This window comes from Gordionus sp. m RMFG-2023, chromosome 1 (assembly GCF_954871325.1).
Source record: "Gordionus sp. m RMFG-2023 chromosome 1, tfGorSpeb1-WG-v2, whole genome shotgun sequence".
NCBI classification, from domain to species: Eukaryota; Metazoa; Nematomorpha; class Gordioida; order Chordodea; family Parachordodidae; genus Gordionus; species Gordionus sp. m RMFG-2023.
The window spans coordinates 33561208-33583184 of NC_088775.1; the positions used below are offsets into that span (position 1 = coordinate 33561208).

Consider the following 21977-nt stretch of genomic DNA (forward strand, 5'->3'; position numbering starts at 1 on the left):
AAAATTTTAATAATATTTAAATATTAACAAATTGTAATCATATAAATAACAATTTTTCGTTGTAAAAGAGATTTAACAATATTATAAATATATCTATGTTATATAACTATTTATTACATATACAACATGTAGCAAGATTAAATTTGTTATTGCTATAAAAATTCAAACATAATCCCATTAAAATTTTGACAAATTAGTTGGATTATTGATTTTTGCACAGTTGGAACCTTTAAATTTTTTTTATTTCGGATGATTAGGGTAAATGTCTAAATCCTCTTTAGTGTACATATTTATATTGTCGTAATAGCCTAAATTTGAGATGCTTATCATGTCGCTTCTTTCCTCAGTTGTGGGGATGGACATTATTTCCAAGGTCGGGGAGTCATCCTCCCTGTTGGAACACCCACTAACACTGTCGCCACCATTGTTATAGCTGGAACCTTCTTGTTTAGACATATTTCTTCTGTATTTTGCCCTCGCGTTTTGAAACCAAACCTAGTAGTAAAATAAGTAAAAATATTTGTCTTTTTGTGTGTTCACATTTTCTTTCTCACATCTTTATTTTGAGATTATTTAAAATTCTATTTCACTAACTACTTCTCTTTTAACTCATAGTATGAAAATTGGGGATTTAAATTATACAGGATGGAACGCAGTATCATCATTAGGGTAGGGCGCTCGAGGCCCCTGAAAAATTTGAAGAGCCCCCCTAAAAATTTTGAAATATTTTTTATACCCAAAAAAGGTCATTTTGAAAATGTTAGAAATCTTTGATTCAAAAAATTTATTGCCACTTTAGATTGTAAAGGCTAGTGACGTACCTGATGAAACGTAAAGCATCGCAGCATTTAATTAAAATTTAAAGATATTATAAAAAGTAGGCAATTCTACCAATGAGAAGAGTATGAGATGCAATATCTACATTAAAATTTTAAATCGGGTTTATGGATGAAAGGGAATAACAAAGGCGGTTTTTGCTAATTTGGACAATGTGTTATTTGGTAATTTTGATGATTCAAATTAAATAATATAAAAATTAATTAGATATAGTTTAAATTTATTGTATAATGAAATGATACAATAATAAGCCTTTAAATAATAATAAAAAATTATAAATTATTATCATTCAAACATCCACTTTCATCAAGAACATATTTAGCCTTAATAAACAAGCGCTCCACAGGAGAGCTTGATGGCAAAGGTTTTAAAATTTATATAATAAAAATATTAATTGAATCCTCATGAATATAAAAGTTATTAAAGGAAAGCGCATTTTGCGAAGAATTTCTCCTAAAGAAAGTACCAGTTTTATCTGTACAATCATTTGAATAAGCATCTGCATGTGATTGATCCTGCAGGATTTACAAATGGGTAATTAACCCTTTTTCCAACAGATTTTGCGGCCTATTGATATTAAGCTAATTAAGCTTAAATTTTGGGTGAATTGCTGCTATATGCAATTGTCCTCACACAGTGAAGGAAATCTAAATTATAGGAAATGATATTATTATATGGAACTAAGAAAAAGGTAAAATGTTCTCATTTATATCCATCACTTTAATAACTGTATGTGCATTATCATCTAGATTTATAGTAGACATTCATTAGTTATACTTAAAAACAATTTATAATATTTTTAATTCAATGATCAAATTTCTAACTGTTGTCTTAATAAAATTTCTGAGAAAAGTATGAGATATGGCGGAGAATACTAAAATATGATCGAGCTAGATTTTTTTAGAAAAAATAATTATTTATTTTATTTGTATATTATTAAGGTAGAAATATTTTTTTTAAAAGGATCTAATATTTAACAAAATAATCTCGATCAAGATCCTCAATTAAGAGAAGATCATAAATCCGGGTAAATTTCCAAAATTAGGATCAAATCCAGGATTGTCGATCTTTTGATCTCGATCCTTTAACAACAAACTCAGAATCTACTAAATAATTATTTTTAAGGGCGTTGGACTTAGTAGAAGTAAGAATGCTAAAAGTTGGACGCTGAGTAAATCTAAAAAAAATATAATAGAAATTAGATTGTGCATCATAAAAGAGAAGTTTAGATAGAGCCAAGCCAATTTATTTAGTAATTATAGGAATAAAAAAGATTTTTTAAAAAGCCTTGGGCATGGAAAAGGAGCAATGACAAGACCGGTATAAGACATCAATATTTCACTTTCTAAATATGCTAGGCCCAAATTTATTGACAATATTTTCTTACTTAAGTTGTGCTTTATTAATTTTTTTAAACAACTCTTCTAATAGGAAAATGTCTTCCAAATTTTTTTTGTATTCATCTAATAATTACAATACCTGTAAAACTCGTTTAGATAACCCTGTTTTTTGCGAGAGTTGTTTGAGATCCTTAGCATCTGGGTTATGATTTAGGGCGAAATAAGTCTTCATAGTCTTGAGTTGGTGATGTTTAAAAGATGTTCTAAGCCGTTTGCTTCTGATATGATGATGGTGGGCATGAGAAGCGGCGTTCAAGTGGGGCGGGAGTCCCATGAAAGAAGGGTGGAGCGAATGATAAAACTGATGATTGAGTCTATTGTTTAACTCTATCAAACTGCTGTTGGGACTTAAGTCGCTACTATGGTTTAAGCTACTGCCTGGCGTGGAGTCGTTATTTTTGGTTTTCTTTAGTAAGTCAGAGTAAGGGGAGTCTGATGTGAGTTCTGTGTAATGGTAATTTGCGCGTCTTTCACTCATTTCATAGAGGAGTAATTCCTTTTGATTGACCCCACCATCCGCGTGGCTTTGGATATCCTCAAAAGATTGAGATGAATGGGCGGCGTGAGAAGCTCTGAGATGAGGTGAATAAAAATCATTGACGTTAGCTGGTTCACTAGATGAATCAATGTTAAGCATTTCGCAATTATCATTTATCCCATCCTCTAAGCTTTCCTTGTCGTTTAAGTAACTGTCGATTACGGCTAATTGCCTCTGTTCAAAACCCCCTTTCCTGCATTTCATCTTATCGAAATAAGGAGAAGGGCTGTGTTCTTTGTAATCGGTGTAGTTAGAATTTCTTTCGAATTTTTTGCTTAAGGATGATAAGGGAGACGCCGCATTAATTATAACTTTACCAATTGGATCTCCTTTGGTTTCATTGTTTTCTTCATTTTCTGACTTCAAGCTTTGACATTTACTCCTCTCTCGTTTATCCTTCCTCTGGAATGTTTTAACGTTAGCTACTGTAGTAGTAACCTTTTTCTTTCTCGGTCTACCTTTAGTGTGACTCTGGATCACTTCTTTGTGCTTATACTTCTTATCGGACTTTAGGTTATTCAGTTTATAGTCCTCACTAATGATTGGGTTATGGTCCATCACATCTAGAAATGGGCTGTCACTGACATTTTGGGTAAGGAATGTATTTTTCAAAAAAGACTGCGTTACCTACAAAAAAAAATGAAATATATATATTTTTTTTAAAATGTATCGCTTCTTACTTTAAAATGTGTGTATATACTATATTTTAACTTAATATTCAAGTTATTTAAAGACTAGTTATTAGACAAAAATATAAAATTTATCTTATGCCTCAATCATTATAATTAAGTATAACCTTAAAAGAAATATTATGACTCTTCTTCAATACAGATATATGAATCCTTAAATTAAATTCTAAAACGGTTCTTTATTTTAAAAAATTATTATTTTCGAAGGATCACTTCTACAGGGGAACACTACTTTTAGAATCTATTTTATATGGATTTGAAGGACCAAAAACAGTGATAAATTTTGGTAGAAAACCTTCTTCATATAATAATAATTATATACCTATCTAAAAGATAAATAATATTTTTAAGACTGACTCGTTCTTCTCCACCTTCCAAGCTTATTTGTTTGTCCTCGTACGTCTTCGCAACCCAGGGTGTTTGATAGATATTCCCGATATTTCCTGTATTTTCCTTACTTTCGTCTTCAAAATGTACCTTTTCCTCTAATCGAGGAGGGCCGTGGACCATAAAATGGTTTTGGCACACTAGCAATTCTTCCTTTAACCCAAAGGGGTCCCCTGGATTGAGATCGGCACGGCATAACTGACATTTGAAACATTCTAAATGGTAAACCAAATGACGAGCACGCATGACTAACTCGTCAGGAAATATGATGGCATGGCAACTAGAACAGCTCTGGCATCGGTAATCCGTGTAGGAGGTGCTCGTCAGAAATTTAGCTCTCCAGTGGATTCTTTTTTCATTAAATAAAAATTTGATTAGCGAATTAGAGATTAAATACAGGTAAAAATGAATTTTTAAATAACGGAAACAGATATTTATTTTGAATTTTCAAAAAAATCTTTGTTTTTTAAATATTAAAAAATAATTGGTTTTTTAAAATCTACTTATCAAAATAGAAGCCGCCACAACTAATTTAATGAATTTTTATACGAATATTATTTGCTAAATCTATCGTATGAATTAAATCTATTTTAAATCTCAATATTGCCTATTTGGGTAAGCTTAACAATATGTCTTAACTCAAAAAATTAATTTTGAAAAAAAGGAAAAACGCGCTTTGATCGTGTCAACGCTCCAATTATTTCTAAACAGCTTTCTGCTTAGCCTTCTCTAGACAGCTTAAAAAGATAGGGGAAATTTAAATTTATGGAATCCGGATTTATTCGTTGTTTTATTTTTACCTAAAAAATATATAAATAACAAATAATATTTGTTTAATGTATGAATTAACTTAAAACAAACCAGAATAGGGTTGTAATAGCTCAAAAGTTTCAAAAATAATCCGAGCATTGACACGGCATTTTTAATTAGCTGTCCAAACTGATTTTTGAAACAAGTGTGAAAATATTTTTATTTTTTTAATTTTATAAGCGAGTTATCATATCGTCCCCTGAGGATTACAATATTCTATCTCCACATTTTGCAACTTTAAAGGAGAGCGTTTATAAAAAATTGTTTTCCTATTTTCAAAACGGTAAGAGCTAGAAATTTGGTTTTTTTATTATAGAGATCACACTGAAGATAATATATGAATCAATTTTCATATATATATCGCGAATATAGTTTTCCAGAAAATTGGAATATAATTTTCTAGATGTGGACATAGAATAAAATTTCTAAATCTAAGTTGTAAAACAAAATGTTTTCTATGCCCTGGAGATATAATATAAATGTATAAAAGTCATAATTCAAAATTCATGTTTTATTATTCTATATCCAAGTAAAATTAGCATTTTTTTCTTAAATTTGTCTCCAAAAATAAATTTTAGCAGGTAATTTTTCAAATATTATTTATCGGTTTTATAATTAACATAATGTTTGAAGAAATTTAAAATGTAAAAAAATTTTTTAAATTATTTATCTATTATAGATAAAACATAAATTCTATCAAATTCTGGGAAAAATTTAAGCATTGACTTGAGGTATATTTATCCTTTTTTGGGATATAGAATAATATAATCCTAAACATATCATTTTAATTGGAATGTAGCTATGTTTTATCAATCCTTTTAGTTGGATAGATATAGATTTATATAATCCTTAATAAAACACTAAAAAAGCATATTACAATTTAATCCTGGGGATCCCTGGAAATCTAGATTCATTTTTAGCATTTTTATTGTTGGGATCGATAGTTCTGACCTTAAATATATATTTTGAAAAAAAAACAATTTTTTCAAAAAGTGGATATAGAATAGTATAATCATCACGCTAATCCATTTATAAATTAGTCCCATTCTGTCCTGGTCATTCATGACATAAAAATTCTCCTTCCCTTCTTATCTGCTTTATTTCATATATTTTTCTGTATAATTTTTGATCAAGGAGTCCCATGTTTCTAAACCTATTTTACAGATATTTATATGAATGCTAAAATTTAACCAGCAACTTGTCACTTTATGCTATATAAAAAAGGGGTATAAATTTTTATACACAATTAGATGTTTATGTTTAGTCAATCAGAAACTCGTGGCCCATGTGTCTACCACTGCCATTTGTAAATAAAATGTGTTTAAGAATTGTAATAAATAATGACACCATATGATATCCCCTTTATATTTTTTTTGTCTTTCTTTTCTACCTCTCTATTTACACAATTCGGCAGAATCTTTAGACATAGTAGCTGGCTGATTATGCGACATATTTTATCCTCATTATTTAAATTCGCCATATATAAATAATCTTTTAGCCACGCACAATTTTTTTTATTATCAAATCGGAATTTTTTTAAAAAATATATATAATATAATATTTAATGTTAATATTACTAATTATATTATCTTTTTAAATTTTTAATAAAAAAAATTCGATTTTTATACAAAAATGATAAACTATTATTTATTTTAATTACACTGCTTTTCCAATATATATCTTCTAAATACCCCCCCCCCCCCTCACTCTTACCATCCCGTCTACTTCAAATGATTCTATTCACCTGAAAACCACGTCCTATATAGAATATATTTTCTTCTTATTTTCAATAAACCTATTTGAATTTTTTTTTGAAATTTTTTTTTGTTTGCAGGTTGACACGCGACAATTACAGGTATTATTTATTGTTATTATTATTATATAAAAAAATGTTTTAAAAACATTCAAAATCTATTTTTTCATCTTGGTGATTTTTTTAATGGTTTTATAATAAAAATAAATTTATATAATATTTAATTTATTAAAATTTTTATTTTTTCCTCGATATAAATAGTTTTTCCTCGATATATTTTATTAATATTTCGAAATCGTTCATTTGAATTGAATTGATTTCGAAAAAAAAATATATAAACATATGTGATTTAAAATAAAATATTTTATAATAAAGTTATGTTTGTATTGCAATATGGTATGGGTCTTTTCTCTTTTTCCTCTCCCTTCCATGATGCTTCTTAAAAAAATTACATTATTATATTTTATATATATCTTCTGCCAAAATAAGTGGTAGTTGTAAATATTCCCTCAAACTTAGCTTTCTCTCTTTTATCATTCAGATAATTTCCCCCTTTCTCCACACTTTTAATAAGATTATGCGCTTTCTATAAAAATCAATAAATTTAACATTTTAACTATATATATTTTATTTTAAAACATTCCGAATATTAAAATGGATGTTAACAGAATTACTAAAAAAAAACCTAATATTACTACAATGGAGATGAATTTAATTATAAAATGAATACTGGTTATGTGAGGTTACTCATCAGTCCCCACCCTGAGTTAACTCCCTGAAATTTTAATGATGAAATTGTATCATACCCCAGTGCTATTGGTAACTAAGGTATCTCTCATTAATCTAATCTTTTTTTATCAAAAGGAAGTTTATTATAATTATATCATTTCTTCTCCCTATTCATCTATTTTCATATAATAATATTAGAATATTATATAACTTGTAATAATCTTGCTTGCAATACACTTGCCCATCTTTGCAGTAGCAACTGTTTTCGTTGTCGAGCGATTTGAAGCAAACGCAACATTTCAAACAGGTCAAATGCCATTTCAAATCTAGGGCCGATAGGAAGTATTTATTCACGATGCTGATTCCACACCCTGCGCAAGGAAACATTATCATATTACGATTTGCTTCTTATACCAGTTTTTATTTCCACCCTCGTAGTCGTAAAATATTCTAAGAGAATGAAGAAAGTTAACTAATTTAACATTATTTTTAACCTATGTATTTCTTTCCTTACTAACAAAATAGATTAACTTAACCCTAGCTTGTATAAACTCATCAGTATCAGTGGCATGACTATCTATTCTCATTAAAGAGCGTCAAAAAAAAAATCAGATTTAGACTTGTTGAGCACGATTATTATTGTACAAATCCGATCCAACTATACCTATCACATTATCTTTATAGTACATTGTTTTTAAATGTATAACTATATCATATATATAATATCATAAATTTTATTTTTCCATCCTCGGTATAAATCAAAGTTTATTGTAATGGGGAATATGGAGAAGGGTATTGAGTATCAATGAATTTATCATTCATATTTATTTTTATTATAAAATGAAGGGTGGGGGGGGGGGGGGTTGAAAAATTTAAAAAGGGAAAGGGAAAAAATTTACCCAATGTGCAAAGGGAAAGAAAGCTTGAAGGGGAAATTGATCACTTGGGTTTGCCCCTTCTTGTTTTATTTTATCTAACAGAACAATTTTTTCCATAATGTCATATTTAAGTCCCCGCACTGTCAGTACATGTGTTTAATATGTTATGTTAGTAGGTAATCATATTTTGCTTAAAATATATAACGTTAATTAATAATTAAATTTCATATGCATTAATTATACTTAATTACTACATTGTATTACCCTTTATACTTTATGGTATAATATAATAAAATTAATAAGGTCAAGTGGTTCGGCAATACAAATCTACCATCTTCTCTCAGCTAGCTAGCTTACTGTTAGATTTTACTTTTTTTTCTTATTATATATTTAAAAAAATTTTAGGGATGATTTTACATTGTAAAATCAAAAAAAAATGAAAGGAATATTATTCTTTAAGGCTTTTAAAATTTAGCCAGGTCTGCTCCAATGTTGTTAAACGTTCAATTTAGTCAATTTTTAATTAAGATTTTAGCCAAAATAATATTACGCAAGCCTCGACATTTCGTTGATAGATGTCAACCCCCAAACCTTTCTGCCATCTATGAGCAAAATCTGCAGGCTAGCGAATTATTTTTTGACTAAAATTTTTGGTTTAGCCATTTTAAAAAATGAGATGTTTAAATAATACTAGTCTGGTCAGGACGTCAATTGGAAAATAATAGCTGGCTCGATGCTCTGAACCGTTAATATTTATAATTATAGTAAAGCATATTTTGAAACACGATTAGATAAGATATAAATCATTAGGTTTATTCATATCGAAATTATTAATACTGCCGGAATTTTTTGGGTTACTAACTTCCGGGGTTCACTTTAGATCCTATCTTGAATAAGTTTTCTGTCAATGCGAAAATGAATGAATGATATATAAATTGATTTTCTTTTAATTCCCTATAAAGTTTGAGATACTGGCACGAAGTTTAGTTGTTTTTTTCGCTCTCTATTTTTGATATCAACCATCAAGGTCATTGAGATTTTAATGTTTTCGACTATACTAGTTAAGTGTTTAATTACGGGAAATAAGAAAAGAAAGAGTAGAAGAAATGAAAAGAAAGTGAAGAAAAGAAAATATGACTTTTTAACTTCCATGTTAGATTATTTTCCAAAAATTTTTTTAATCTAAAGCAGCCACCCATACTCCATTTTATTTTTCAAAAAATGAAAAACTATTTTAAAATTATTATCATAAATTTATTTTTTAACTTTTACAACTCAATTTAAAAAAAAATATTTAAAATTTTTTATATTTTTATATCATTATTTATATTTCTATGATTTTAAAACATTTATAAAAATTTACAAAAAATATATTTATTAGTCACGTGATTAATTAAAATTAATGAGGTCTGTTTTTTTTAAATACAAAGCTTAAAAGAGTAAGTTTCGATTTTATGAATAAGCAAGAGATGGGGGAAAGAAGCAATATTTTTATCGAAGGTAAATAAAGGAATATTTAAAATTTTTAAAAAATCGGTTCACAAAAAATATGGAATTAGTTCTATAATGATTTAAATGTCGTTTAAACATAATTCGAATATAAAAAAATGATGGTTAAAAATATTATATCAAACTTATGATGAAAAACCTGTTTTTTTAAACTGGGGGTGGGGAGTTATATTTATCATAAGAATTTTTTAAATTTAATTTAATATTTTTAAGCATATTTTTTTTTGTTCTGTTTTTCCCGCTGTCATTTCCTCGGTTTTTACACTTGGAAAAAAATAAGTTTTTTAAAATGTTTTACAAATATTTTTCGTTTTTTATATCATTTCAAATTGAGTTTTGACTTTATGACTTTACTAAAAGCGGGAGTTTCTTTTATACGCTTGATTTTCGCCTATTTTTGAAATGACGATCATTAAACATAACACTCGCATGACGATCAATTTAGACCCGCGTTATTATGAACCCAAAATATAGCGTTGGTATTGGGTAGCAACAAACAAAAATTGGGGAGAGACAAAGAGGGTAATTGCTCATTTGTTTCTCCAGTCTCCTCATCATTCATTTGGGCAAATTTAGTTAGTAATTATAAAATATATATAATTTTTAAGAATCTCACTCAATTATCTTCAATTTGATGTAAGAAAACCACTAAATAAATTTAGATAGACTCAAAGCAAGATAAATTATATAAAAATATTTTATATTATCATTTTATTGTAATTGAAATAATATGTCATAATTTATCATTTCTAATATGAGATCTTATTCTTCTTATAAAGGCTCGTCCAAACGAGGCAGGCTTGTGAGGCAGTTGCCCAAGGCCCCCAAAATCATAATATTTTATGGTTGGTTATATTTTGTTTCTTATGCATTTAAAAGTGAATGGTAATGTAAAAAGGTAATAAATATCACATAAATTATGTATAACGTAATTCAGTCATTTATTACAATTTATTTTGATATATTGCGTAAATATTACTTAATTATATTCTTCGCTATTTATTCACAAGAAAAACCTAGTTTGTTAATTCTATGATTTTTTTTATAAAGCTTAAGTGAATTTGAAAATAGTCTTTGAGTTCATTAGTGCTCTCTACAGCCAATGCATTAATATACGGCACCGTTAGTATAGTATAAGTAAGTTTTTGTATCTATCAAACATTGTACATAAGTAACTGATCCGATATTGATTTTGAGGAAAAGGTATATAATATATAAACATTGTCAAAGTATGATAATAGGTAAGAATTTGAAAAATCAATCGGCAATTGGAGAATGATCTATGTTAATTCGATCAGTTCACCAACTATACTGGTCTCTACCCAAATTTTATATATTAAAGAGTATGAATAAATAAAAGCATATTTTTAGAAGTGTATTAGACATATCTCCACCATAAGATGTTCATTTAAATTTGGAGCCCCTAACCTAAATTTTTGGGGGAAAAGTGGACTTAAACCCTAAAGATAATAAATATATGTATACTACAATCTATTCGCAAGGATTGAATGAGAAAGTATGATATCATAAATACTACATGAAAGTAAAACAATAGCAACTCTATTATCTTCTTTATCCCGCACTTACCTAGCCTTATCTGACTCTAATTTTACTACCGTTGATAATTTCACTACTTTTGGCTATTGTTAAAATTTCTGAATATCAAATAATTGAAGAGATAGTGGAAATGGCCACATCAAATGGATGACTAAATAAAAAACACTCAAACCCTTTAAAATATATGGATTTATTAATAAAAATGCAATGATATAAACTACGAAGTTAATGATAATATACTTGATTAAGTAAGAAATGAAGTAGAAAGATTTCTTTCAATAATTTGGATTTATTGAATAAACTATAATAGGAATAAATATTTTATTTGGAAAAACGAGACAAAATCTTCTATTTTACAACAAAACAATAACTTGTTGCATTTTTTTGACCAAAATATACATTTTTTTTATTTTTAATATAAAACACCTAAATTAGTATATTGGATGAATATAATTAAAATTAAATGTGGTACCGAATATCAGTGGGGGGGGGGGGTGAGTCCGAAGTAACTGCTTCTAAAAATTTTAATTTTTTTTTAAGATTTAATTCTTTTATTGTTTTACTACACCCATACCAAGTGATTTCTGGTTTATAATATCGGACTCGACCTCGTGATGTAGGGTCTTATTATTACATTTTAATAAATTTTGGTCGATGCTTAGCAAGTTAGATAGTTATCCGAGATTTCTTGTCATAAAATTATTTTTCCAATTTCAAAATATGCTCAAAAATATTAACTAAAAAAATATAAATGCTTAATTTTTTACGCATCAAGAATACCACTCAGTAATATTATCTTATTTGTTTAGATTTAAAATGTTAATTTATATTTATAAAAGCTGGCTATCATCATATATAGCGATTGTAAATTTTTTTATACTTTAAAATGCCTTGAAGGCAGCTTTGACAAATTTAAAGGATTCTAAAGATCCTGCCACTTCCACTATGGCTAGTGCTATAGTCTTTAGAATAAAAAAATTTGATTTTATTTTTGTGTTTAGGATAAAATATTGTTGATAACCTTGGCTCGTAGAAAATTGCAAACCATTTCGAAGGATATAGGGTTTGCAATAAATCAAATTCAATTGGCAAAAGATTGCCTGATTAATTTGAGAAGTATAATTTATCTTTTATTATTTTTTAATCCTAATAGATAATAACACTGAATTTTTGAATGTTTTTTAAAAGGCACAAGATTTTTTCAAGGAGAGAAATCTACCTTTTGATTTTGAAAGTTCTAGATTACAGTCCAAAAAGGAGAGGTATATATACTTTCTAATATTTTAATTTAGCTTTAAAACCAATGTGTTTATGCTGCACTTGATTTGATTATTATGCAGTTTAATGAAAGATTTAATATAAATCAATGAAATTTTTAAATCAAACAGTATTTTTTATACCAAAGGGAATGGCGGAAAAGTCAATCGTTAAAGATGACATAGAGGATATATGTGAATTTTACCATTTAAATACAAGTTAAATTTTTGAAGAAATTTTGAAGTTTCGAAATATTTAATAAAACGGGGGATGTAATTATTACACGTGACCTAGAGGTTAAAGAATCTAAAGATTTGTCAGATTCTGAGAATTGTAAATTTATTTAATAATATTTTTACCAATACAGTATTTAGTCTTCTTCTTCTGATGATGATAATTATGAAACTTATGATTTAGACTGGAAAAACTATTCGTTTTTTTACTATCATCTACTTTAAAATTTTTCTTCTTCCCCTAATTTGACAATTTTATATAAATATTTATTAACCATTCCTACTACCTCATGTACTGCCGAAAGGGTCATGAGTAAAATTAAATTAATTAAAACAAGACTTGTAGTACCATGAAAGATCCATTTCTTAATAATTTAACTATTTTATCAATGGAAATTTTTTTTATCTAAACAATTAAATATTGATGAAATTATAAATTCTTTCGCTTTCACTTCCCCTAATTTGTTTAAATTATTAATTAAATAGTATTTTTAAAGTATATTTTTGCATTTAATTATATTATATAATAAAGATTGTAGCAATAAAAATTATTTTTTAAATTTATGGAATAATTAACCATTTTTTCAGGGGGGGGGGGGTACTTTTCAGGGGGGTATTCTGATTCCATCGTTCAAAACGTGTAGAGGCCACTGCCGAATATAGGCACATGAATCATATAAAAATTTGTATAATAAACACATTGGGTATAAAATAATTCTTTATTTATAAAATGGACTGTTGAGCCTTTATAAATATACTCAGTAGCAGAGTTGGGCAGGTCCTCCAGAAAAAGAATCTAGATACAGATACAGATTCTTTATAAAAAAATGAATCTTAGATACAGATAATAATATCTTTTTCGAAATATCAAAAAGATACAAGATAAAAGATACTTGTATCTTTTACTAAATTAGAGTATCTTAAATACAAGATACTTTTAAATTATCATTACCAATTAAATTAGAATAGTTTATAAAATACAGTTTTTATTATTTATTTGTGAAGAACATAGCATACACTTATAAGAATGAATATTTCCAATAATTAATAAAATATTTATATGAATTAATTATAATAACCATGGATTTTAATATTAGTTTTTGCCCATTAATAGCTTAAACAGGGAAGGGAGAGTAGTATATTTAATGGGAGTTGAAAATTTACAAATAAGAAAACAAAATTAAATCAAATGATTTATTAGAATTTGCAGGTTATTTTCTGTGTTGTTTTAAATATAGCTTATATTCGGAGTATATGGTGGCGTCTCTAAAAAAATATACTAGTTTTATTTTATTCATTATCTTTAATAAGTATTTATCCTTACTTGTTTGTGATATTTATGTATTTTTTAAATTAGTTTATTTTCTAATATGACTTATTAATTCTTGCGTTTGTAATATCATATATATAAATATCATTTAAATCTCTTTTCAAATTTTTTTTATATATTTCTTGCAAAATTATTAATTATATATAAAAAATATGAAAATAATTTATAACATTATTTTATAACTAGTAGATAGCCCGTCAAAAATGACGGGGAACGAAAATCTTCTTCTTACTTTTATGCATGTTACCTGTTATTTGAAAATAATATCCAATTTTTATTCTTCTTATACCCTCATTACTTCAGGCCAGGTTTAATCCATAAAAACTAAGTTCTATGGTTTGGGTAAAAATAAATTTAAAGCATTTACTTGATAATACCAATATTATTTGTTAAATATTACTGATTATTTATACCTAATATTTAATATTAAAAAAAATTCCCAGGCAAAGTCCAAAGCCATATTAATTATGAAAAATTCTTCCAAGCCCAAATGAAAGATCATAATAATTTTGGCAGTTAAGAACTGAAAGAAAATATTTAAATAATCATAATGAATTTAAAAATACAATCAAAATTCAGATTTTCATGGGCCTTGGTTTCTAGGTCAAGCCCAGGCCTGCAAAAAAATTTGTTTTGGGCCAATGTCTGATCTATAATTAATAATAAAAAAATTCTCAAGCGTCCAAGCTCATAATAATTTTAAAAAATTTTCCCCAAGCCCAGCCCAATATAATTTATAAAAATATTTTCCAAGCCCAACCAACCCATAATAATTTTATAAAAAAATTTTTCAAACCTGGCCAACCGATAGTAATTTAAATTTTTTTCCAAGCCTGGAGATAGGTAAATCTCTAAAAACCATATCTATATTTTAGTCTATTTTAACCCAGCTCACCCCAACCAAGGCCAACCCATTGAGACTAAGAGTGAATACTATTTTTTTGAATAAAAATATATTTAAATTAGATTTTACCTGAGGGCCATATAAATATTCTGTGTTAAATATTACACCTATGCCTAATATTAAAAAAATTCCAAAGCCAGGTCCTCACACTTGGTTTTCTCAAACCCGCAAAAGACCATAATAATTTTGATAATTGAGGACTGAAATAAAATATATAAAAAGTCACAATGCATTTAAAAATACAATCAGAATATGAAAGTTGCATGGGCCTTGGTTGATCAGGCCTTGCCATGTCTTCAAAAGAAATTTTCAGGTCAATTTCTAGCCCATATTTAAAATTAAAAAATTTACAGGAATCTTAGACTATAATAATTATGAAAAATGTTTCTCAAGCTATGTCCAAGTCCATAATAATGGTGAAAAATATTTTCCAAGCCCAGGAAAACCCATTTAATTTATTTTGATCCAAAGAAATAGGTCTGATGTAAAGGTTTTATAAGAATTAAATCTGTCTAATTTCAAAATTATCATCAAATGAATGGTAAATATCTGATTTACCTATGATTCTACTGGTGAGCTCCTGGTATTTATATGAAATTCATGAACACATATTAAAGCACCATTCTGAAAATATGTTCATCCTAATTTAAATTTTAAACAAACCAAATGATTTATTACTTATTTAAAAAAAAAAATTAAATTTTAGAAATTGTTATTAAATTACAATAGAAAAAAAAAAGATATGTCTAATAAGTTAACAAATAATGGGAGGTAAACTTCAATCATAGTCAAATTATATATAAGTAAAACAAAAAGGTTATACATTTAATCAAAAATGTTATAATAAGTTATGGATAACATACATTCTACAATTATGAAGTTATGAGTAAATATACAAAATATTCCTATCTTATGAGGTTTTATTTAAAAATTTATATTTATTTTGGGGTTATTCTAAAATTTTCCATTATTTTTATAAAATATGTAATGATATATTTAGTAATTTAATTTATGTTATTTATTTGTATTTGTAATTTATAATCTAAAAATTTATTCTTGCTAGATAAGAGTTTTGTGTTACCAAAGTGTGATTTGTGCCTTCCATATCTCTCTTATCTTTTCTGAAACCCCAATATAATGGTATAAAATCCTAAATTATACATAAATTCAAGAATTAAAATAGTATTTAAATAAATCTCTTATTACTATTGAATGGGTACTTGCGATTTAAAGTTCTACCTTATTCCTATTGAATTGGTACTTGATGCATTTAAAGTTCTATTTACCCCTAAATATTCAGAAATATGTATAATATTAGGTGTGTATTCAGTGCATTCAATATACAGGCAAAATTTTAAAAATGTCAACTATTAATTAATTTATGAAAGTTGTATGGGACATGGTTTTTTGATCAGGCCTGGCTATGTCTGCAAAAAAAAATTTTAGTCCAATCTATAACCCATATTTAATATTCAAAAATCTTAAAGTACCTCTATTTTAAATTTTATCCAATATGATTTCCGTCACATTTTTAAATTTTGATATTTCTAATACATGCTCACAGTATACATTGCAAAAATTTTACCTCTTTTACTCTTAAATTTTAATATTTATATAAAATTTATTAATAAAGTATATTTAATACCATCACAAACTAAATAATTACCCTTCAACCCATGGTTTTTTGATCAGGCCTGGCTATGTCTGCAAAAAAATTTCAGATCAATCTATAACCAATATTTAAAATTCAAAAATCTTAAAGCACCTCTATTTTAAATTTCAATATGATTTCCATCACATTTTTAAATTTTGATATTTCTAATACATGCTCACAGTATACATTGCACTAATTTTACCTCTTTTACTCTTAAATTTTAATATTTATATAAAATTTATTAATAAGGTATATTTAATACCATACACACAAACTAAATAATTACCCTTCAACATCTATTAATATTTTAAATTTAATTATATTCAAGTTGGTGCATGCGTGAAACTTTAATATATATATAATTAATATTTTAAATATATTTATATTCAAGTTGATGCATGCGGTAAAGCATATGCCTTTGAAACGGGAGGCTCGAGTTCGATTCTAGAGAGCAAAAAATTAACATTACACTATATAGTCTCCTTAAATTTAAAATAGATTAGGGAGATACGAAACGATCGTGTTATGATAATGGAGATTATATATATTAGATTATTAAATACATAATAATTTTCTTTAATGCATTTTAAATTGATTAAATTTTGTAAATAAATGCTGTAATGTAATTTTACTTATATCATAAATAAATAAAAGTAACTAATAAAGTTAAATTCTACTTTATTATAATTATTTTAATTATAATTATTTTATTAAGAGCCTTTTAAAATTATCTAATGTTATATATCAAGTGTAGCTTAGATATTTCCTCTAATAAGAACTTGCTAAAATAATTATATATAAAATATATTAGTGATGTGCCGATATTTTTTATCGGATAGGGCCGATTTCCCCCATTTTAAAATATCGGTTATCGGCCAATATTATAAAATTTGATCCGATATAAAATGGCTTAACAAAAATAAAATTTTTAAAAAAGGTTATATCTAAAATCATTTATTTTTATAAATAAAATCAAAATCCATTTTTATGTATATTTTTTTAATAATAATAATTAATTAATAAACATTCTGCCATATTGTTATTTTTTTGCGCATTCAGTTTATAAAAGTGTGCGAGATTCTCTTCAGAATCTGTTTTTAGTAAAGCTGGTGGTATTGACAGTTATTATCGCCGCAAGCTGACCTCTGATAAATTGGAAATATTGGTATTTCAAAAAAGAAATCTTCGATATATTAATGTTAAATAAGTTATTATCGCCGCAAGCTGACCTTTGATTTGGAAATATTGGTATTTCTAAAAAGAAATCTTCGATATATTAATGTTAAATATTATTTTAATTTCATAATATAATTGTTTATTAGTTATTATGTATATAGATTAATGTTATTACTTATTATATAAAAGTAATTTAACAATAAAAATATTTTATATACTTTTAGAATTGCAATTGAATTGAATATAAACTATGACATAAGTTATGGTATAGTTAAATTATTGATGTTATACTAATAAAAAGTATATTAAAAATTAAAACCATTGGTATCTTTACAGAATACAAAATTAGATATGATATCGGATCGGTAATCGACCGATATAAATTTAATATCGGGATTATCGGATCGGCCTCCAAAAAGTGGTATCGATACACCCCTAAAAAATATATATCCAAAATGATTTTAATTTGATAATCAACCATCTTCTATTAAAAATTTTAATAACAATTATCTAAGAGGGACTTAAGTGGTATTATTATGTTAATAATTATAAAATAAAAATGTATAATATACTTTAATATGTTTAACAAAGTTTGTAAAGGAGTTTGTTGAACCTTTAATAACTTTTTTACTTGTGCAATTTTGACATTCAGTTTGTACCTTGATCTTTTTCACATGAATTACTTTATAAAATTTTCCATCTAGAATTTAAGATTCGGATTTGATTCAGGAGAACCTATCTCCATAATTTCATCTTCACTTTGTTAAACATTCTACAAAGTAAAAAATATTACATATAAAATATATCCTTCTCTTATTTAGTTTTGGTGTTGTTATTTTTAATCTATCCATCTTTGTGACCTATAAAATTTCCAACTAATTTTGGTTATCAATATATTTAAAATATAGCGGGAAAAAATAAAGAAAATAATACAAGATTTCACGAAGAAAATAAAGTTACATTGTGTGATATGTAAATGTTTTAAACATAAATATTAAAAAGAATATGTATCTTTTTAAAGAAAATGAAAAAGATACAAGATTCTTTTCAAAATAAAGGATCTTAGATATAGATACTAGTATCTTATTATAAATGTCAATAAGATACTGAGTACAAGATACAAAAGGATCTTTATCTTAGATACAAGTATTCGAGGTACTGCCCAACTCTGCTCAGCAGTATACGCTATAATCAGATCTATAATTGGATTATTCAATCATAAATTTATTGATAATAAGGGCAACAAGGGTAACCATCAGTACCAATTTATTTAAATAAAGCAAAACTCATCACTATTAATAATGTACGTGTTTATTTTTCTTAAGCTATAAAAGAATTAAATTTTATTTTATCTAATGGCTCATGAATATTCATGTGGATACAATACTCTTTTTAAAGCAGGAAAGGATGCTTCACAGATTGCTGTTGTCGAGTAACTTAACATACTTTATGTGTAAATATCTTTTTACTATTGCATAGTCGAATTGTTTTTTATCCATAATTGGTAACAATGATGGATTTTCGTTAAATATATTAATGATTTTATTATTTGTTAGTTGTTTTTCTTTTCTATAATTTCCCACCATATTATTATTAGCAAATATAAATTTTAAAAATAACGCTCTAAAAACCCATATGAACCTCTGAAATGTAGCCACAGACCCACAATATCTTTAAAATTTAAGTTTATAGTAGTTTAAACATATTTTTTGCTCAAACAAAGAATAATTTTATATAGAATAGGGTTAATCTTTTATCTAATATAAGATAATTATTGGATAATTAAAACCTTTATTATTTTTTATTTTGATAAATTACAGCATTTAAAAAAGTTAATTTTGAGACTATAAATCATATAATGTGTTATAAAAATGTTATATAATATCTGATATTAAAAAAAATCATAGCTGCATATTTAGTTATACATTATTGGTTAAATAATTAACCATTAGAGTGAGTATTCTAGAAAAAAACCCTAAGGCTTCCAAAAACTTCAGGAAGATCTCCTGTCTCCCCTAGTTTTTATAAAATATATATTAAGAATATCAAATAACCTATATTCTTAAGATTCAGAAAATGTTTTATTTCATATTAGTCTAATATTAGTGAATTTATTAAGATTTGAACGAAAAGTGTCCCAACCATCCCTGGTTTTCTACTTTATTTATAATTCTGAGACAATAGATTGAAAATGAAATTATAAACAGGGGAAAAGGTAGAGGAGATGGGAGCTCTATACGTATACCGGAGGAATATAGGATATTTTTGTTTATATTAAAAATATTATTCTAAAGTTTCAAAAATAAATCTTATGTAGATGTAGACAATTATGATATACACCATAGACGAAAAATATTTCTCCTATGTCATTTCATATATAATAAAAAAATAGGTTTTTATACAACTAAATCCAGGCGGATAACAAAGATAGGGGAGGGGGGAGGTTCCCTGTTTCCATAAATATCATTTTAAGCTAATAGAAATTTCCCCCATATTCACCTTCTCCCCCAAAAAAGTATACAATATATTATTATAGAGAAGAATTTGAAGGAAAAATTAGAGGAAAAATTAGTAAAATTAATAATTTTTTAAAATAACGACTATAATTTAAAAATTTCGCATATTTATAAAAAAGAATAAGTGAAACCCAAAAATGATTTTTATAAAAATATAATATCGCCAAAGGCCTATAGGAAATGGGCCTAAAGGCTTCCAATAAAATTCATAGTGGAAACCCCACCTAAAGTGTTTCCCCCTCCTCCTTAGCAAAATCCTAGCTATGCCTATGTCTAAATCTTACTATTTTTAAGTCTGGATTTTTAATATAGATCTTAATTTTTAAAGATAATATGTCATTCATATGTAAGCCTAAATTCTATTCAATCATCTGTGTGAGTTTAATATTATGAGAATAACTATTCAAATTTTTAGCCTCATCATTTGTCAAAGTAGTGGGTTAGGGGCACGTTGGACAGAGGCTTGTGGGGAAATTTATGTGAGTCAAATCATCATTTTTATTTCAAACGATACAAAATACAATGAAAAGAACTTTTTATAAAGTTGCGATGTGAATAAAATTAGCTCAGCAAATTATATTATACGAGTCTAAAGTTATGGTTCTAATTAAATATATCATTTTATTATTTAGTTATCTGCCAAAAATTTTAAAAATCGAAGTTGCATACGCTAAAGCAACTATAAAATATTTTTCCTATGTATACCCTGAAACTATTTCCATTGTAATATGTTTTTTTTTCACTTAAAGTTTACTTATTTTTAAAAATTATCACAAATATTAGGTAAAGAAGTTATCTAGTAAAACATAATCTTAAGTGCCCCGGTCTCCTTTACTCTAATTTAAAAGGTTTATTATAATACATATATTTGTTCTTTGTAAAAGTTTTCTATAACTCTTGATTTGAAGTTATATTTATGGCTCAAATGACATATTTAATCCTATTTATAAATTTAAAAATTATTTCGTGATAGGGGAAGTTAAGTTGTAAGGTTAGTTAATAAATATAAATTGCATATATGAAATTAGATTGCAACTTCTTATTTTTACAAACTCACTTTTAACAAAAACATTATTTTTAATGAATTGATTTGATATGAATAATTGAGAATTTTCTTAATTAATTGTCATATATTTTCAATAATTCTTATTCAGGTAAATTTATGAATATTTATATATTTACTATATATTATTTTTACCTTTTAGTATATATGATGAAATAATTTTTTTCCGGAAATAAGAAATCCCATTTTTATTAGTTGAAATTGTTTATCCGATACATACAATAATCGTATAATTATAATTATAATAATCTGGGAATATACAATATTGATAAGAATTTATTTCATCATTCTAATTTTTAAATTTATATTTTCTTTCCTATTATTTTAAAAAAATATATAAATGAATACCGTTGAATGACATCTGTATAATATAAAAACGAGCCTATCAAATCGCACATTATTTCAAAGTCACTCAAAAAAAATAAAATTTTATTTAAAAAACAAGTGTACTCCATCCCAAAATGAAAAAAATAAAAAAGGTAATTATAAAAACGTTAATATAAAAATATAAGCGTAAGTTAATTATTTTTTTAAAAAATTTACGCCATAATTTAAATTCTTCAAAAAGAAGTATAAAAATAATTATGGATAATTTTAAAATCCAATAGTATTTAAAAGATAATTGTAACCTGGCCAAATAGGGAGCCGAAGGTCTTCCCGAGAGGTACATAGGGCAAAGTTCTGATAAATCCGCTTAACTGACCCTAACCGATCCATGAAAATTTTTAAAAAGGTTTTTTACCATCCGGCCTTTAAA

At 26.2% G+C, this 21977-nt stretch overlaps 1 protein-coding gene across 1 annotated transcript; it reads right to left on the reverse strand.

Moving 5' to 3' along the window:
- Positions 1 to 229: 229 nt before the first annotated feature.
- Positions 230 to 21422, reverse strand: LOC135931547 (uncharacterized). Its single transcript, XM_065468743.1, has 5 exons — positions 21356 to 21422; positions 7355 to 7593; positions 3822 to 4200; positions 2317 to 3402; positions 230 to 495 (listed from the first exon to the last, which is right to left on the reverse strand). The coding sequence occupies exons 2-5, from the start codon at positions 7534 to 7536 to the stop codon at positions 241 to 243; spliced, it is 1902 nt and encodes a 633-aa protein (XP_065324815.1). The 5' UTR covers positions 7537 to 7593; positions 21356 to 21422; the 3' UTR covers positions 230 to 240.
- Between the last annotated feature and the right edge of the window lie 555 nt (positions 21423 to 21977).

Excerpts from the sequence above, each read along its gene's own strand:
- LOC135931547 (XM_065468743.1), bottom strand. The coding sequence starts at position 7,536 with ATGATAATGTTTCCTTGCGCAGGGTGTGGAATCAGCATCGTGAATAAA. Across the intron at positions 4,201-7,354 it reads TGCAAGCAAGATTATTACAA|AATCCACTGGAGAGCTAAAT; the intron begins GTTATATAATAT and ends TAATGAAAAAAG. Across the intron at positions 496-2,316 it reads TATCTAAACGAGTTTTACAG|GTTTGGTTTCAAAACGCGAG; the intron begins GTATTGTAATTA and ends TTTTACTACTAG.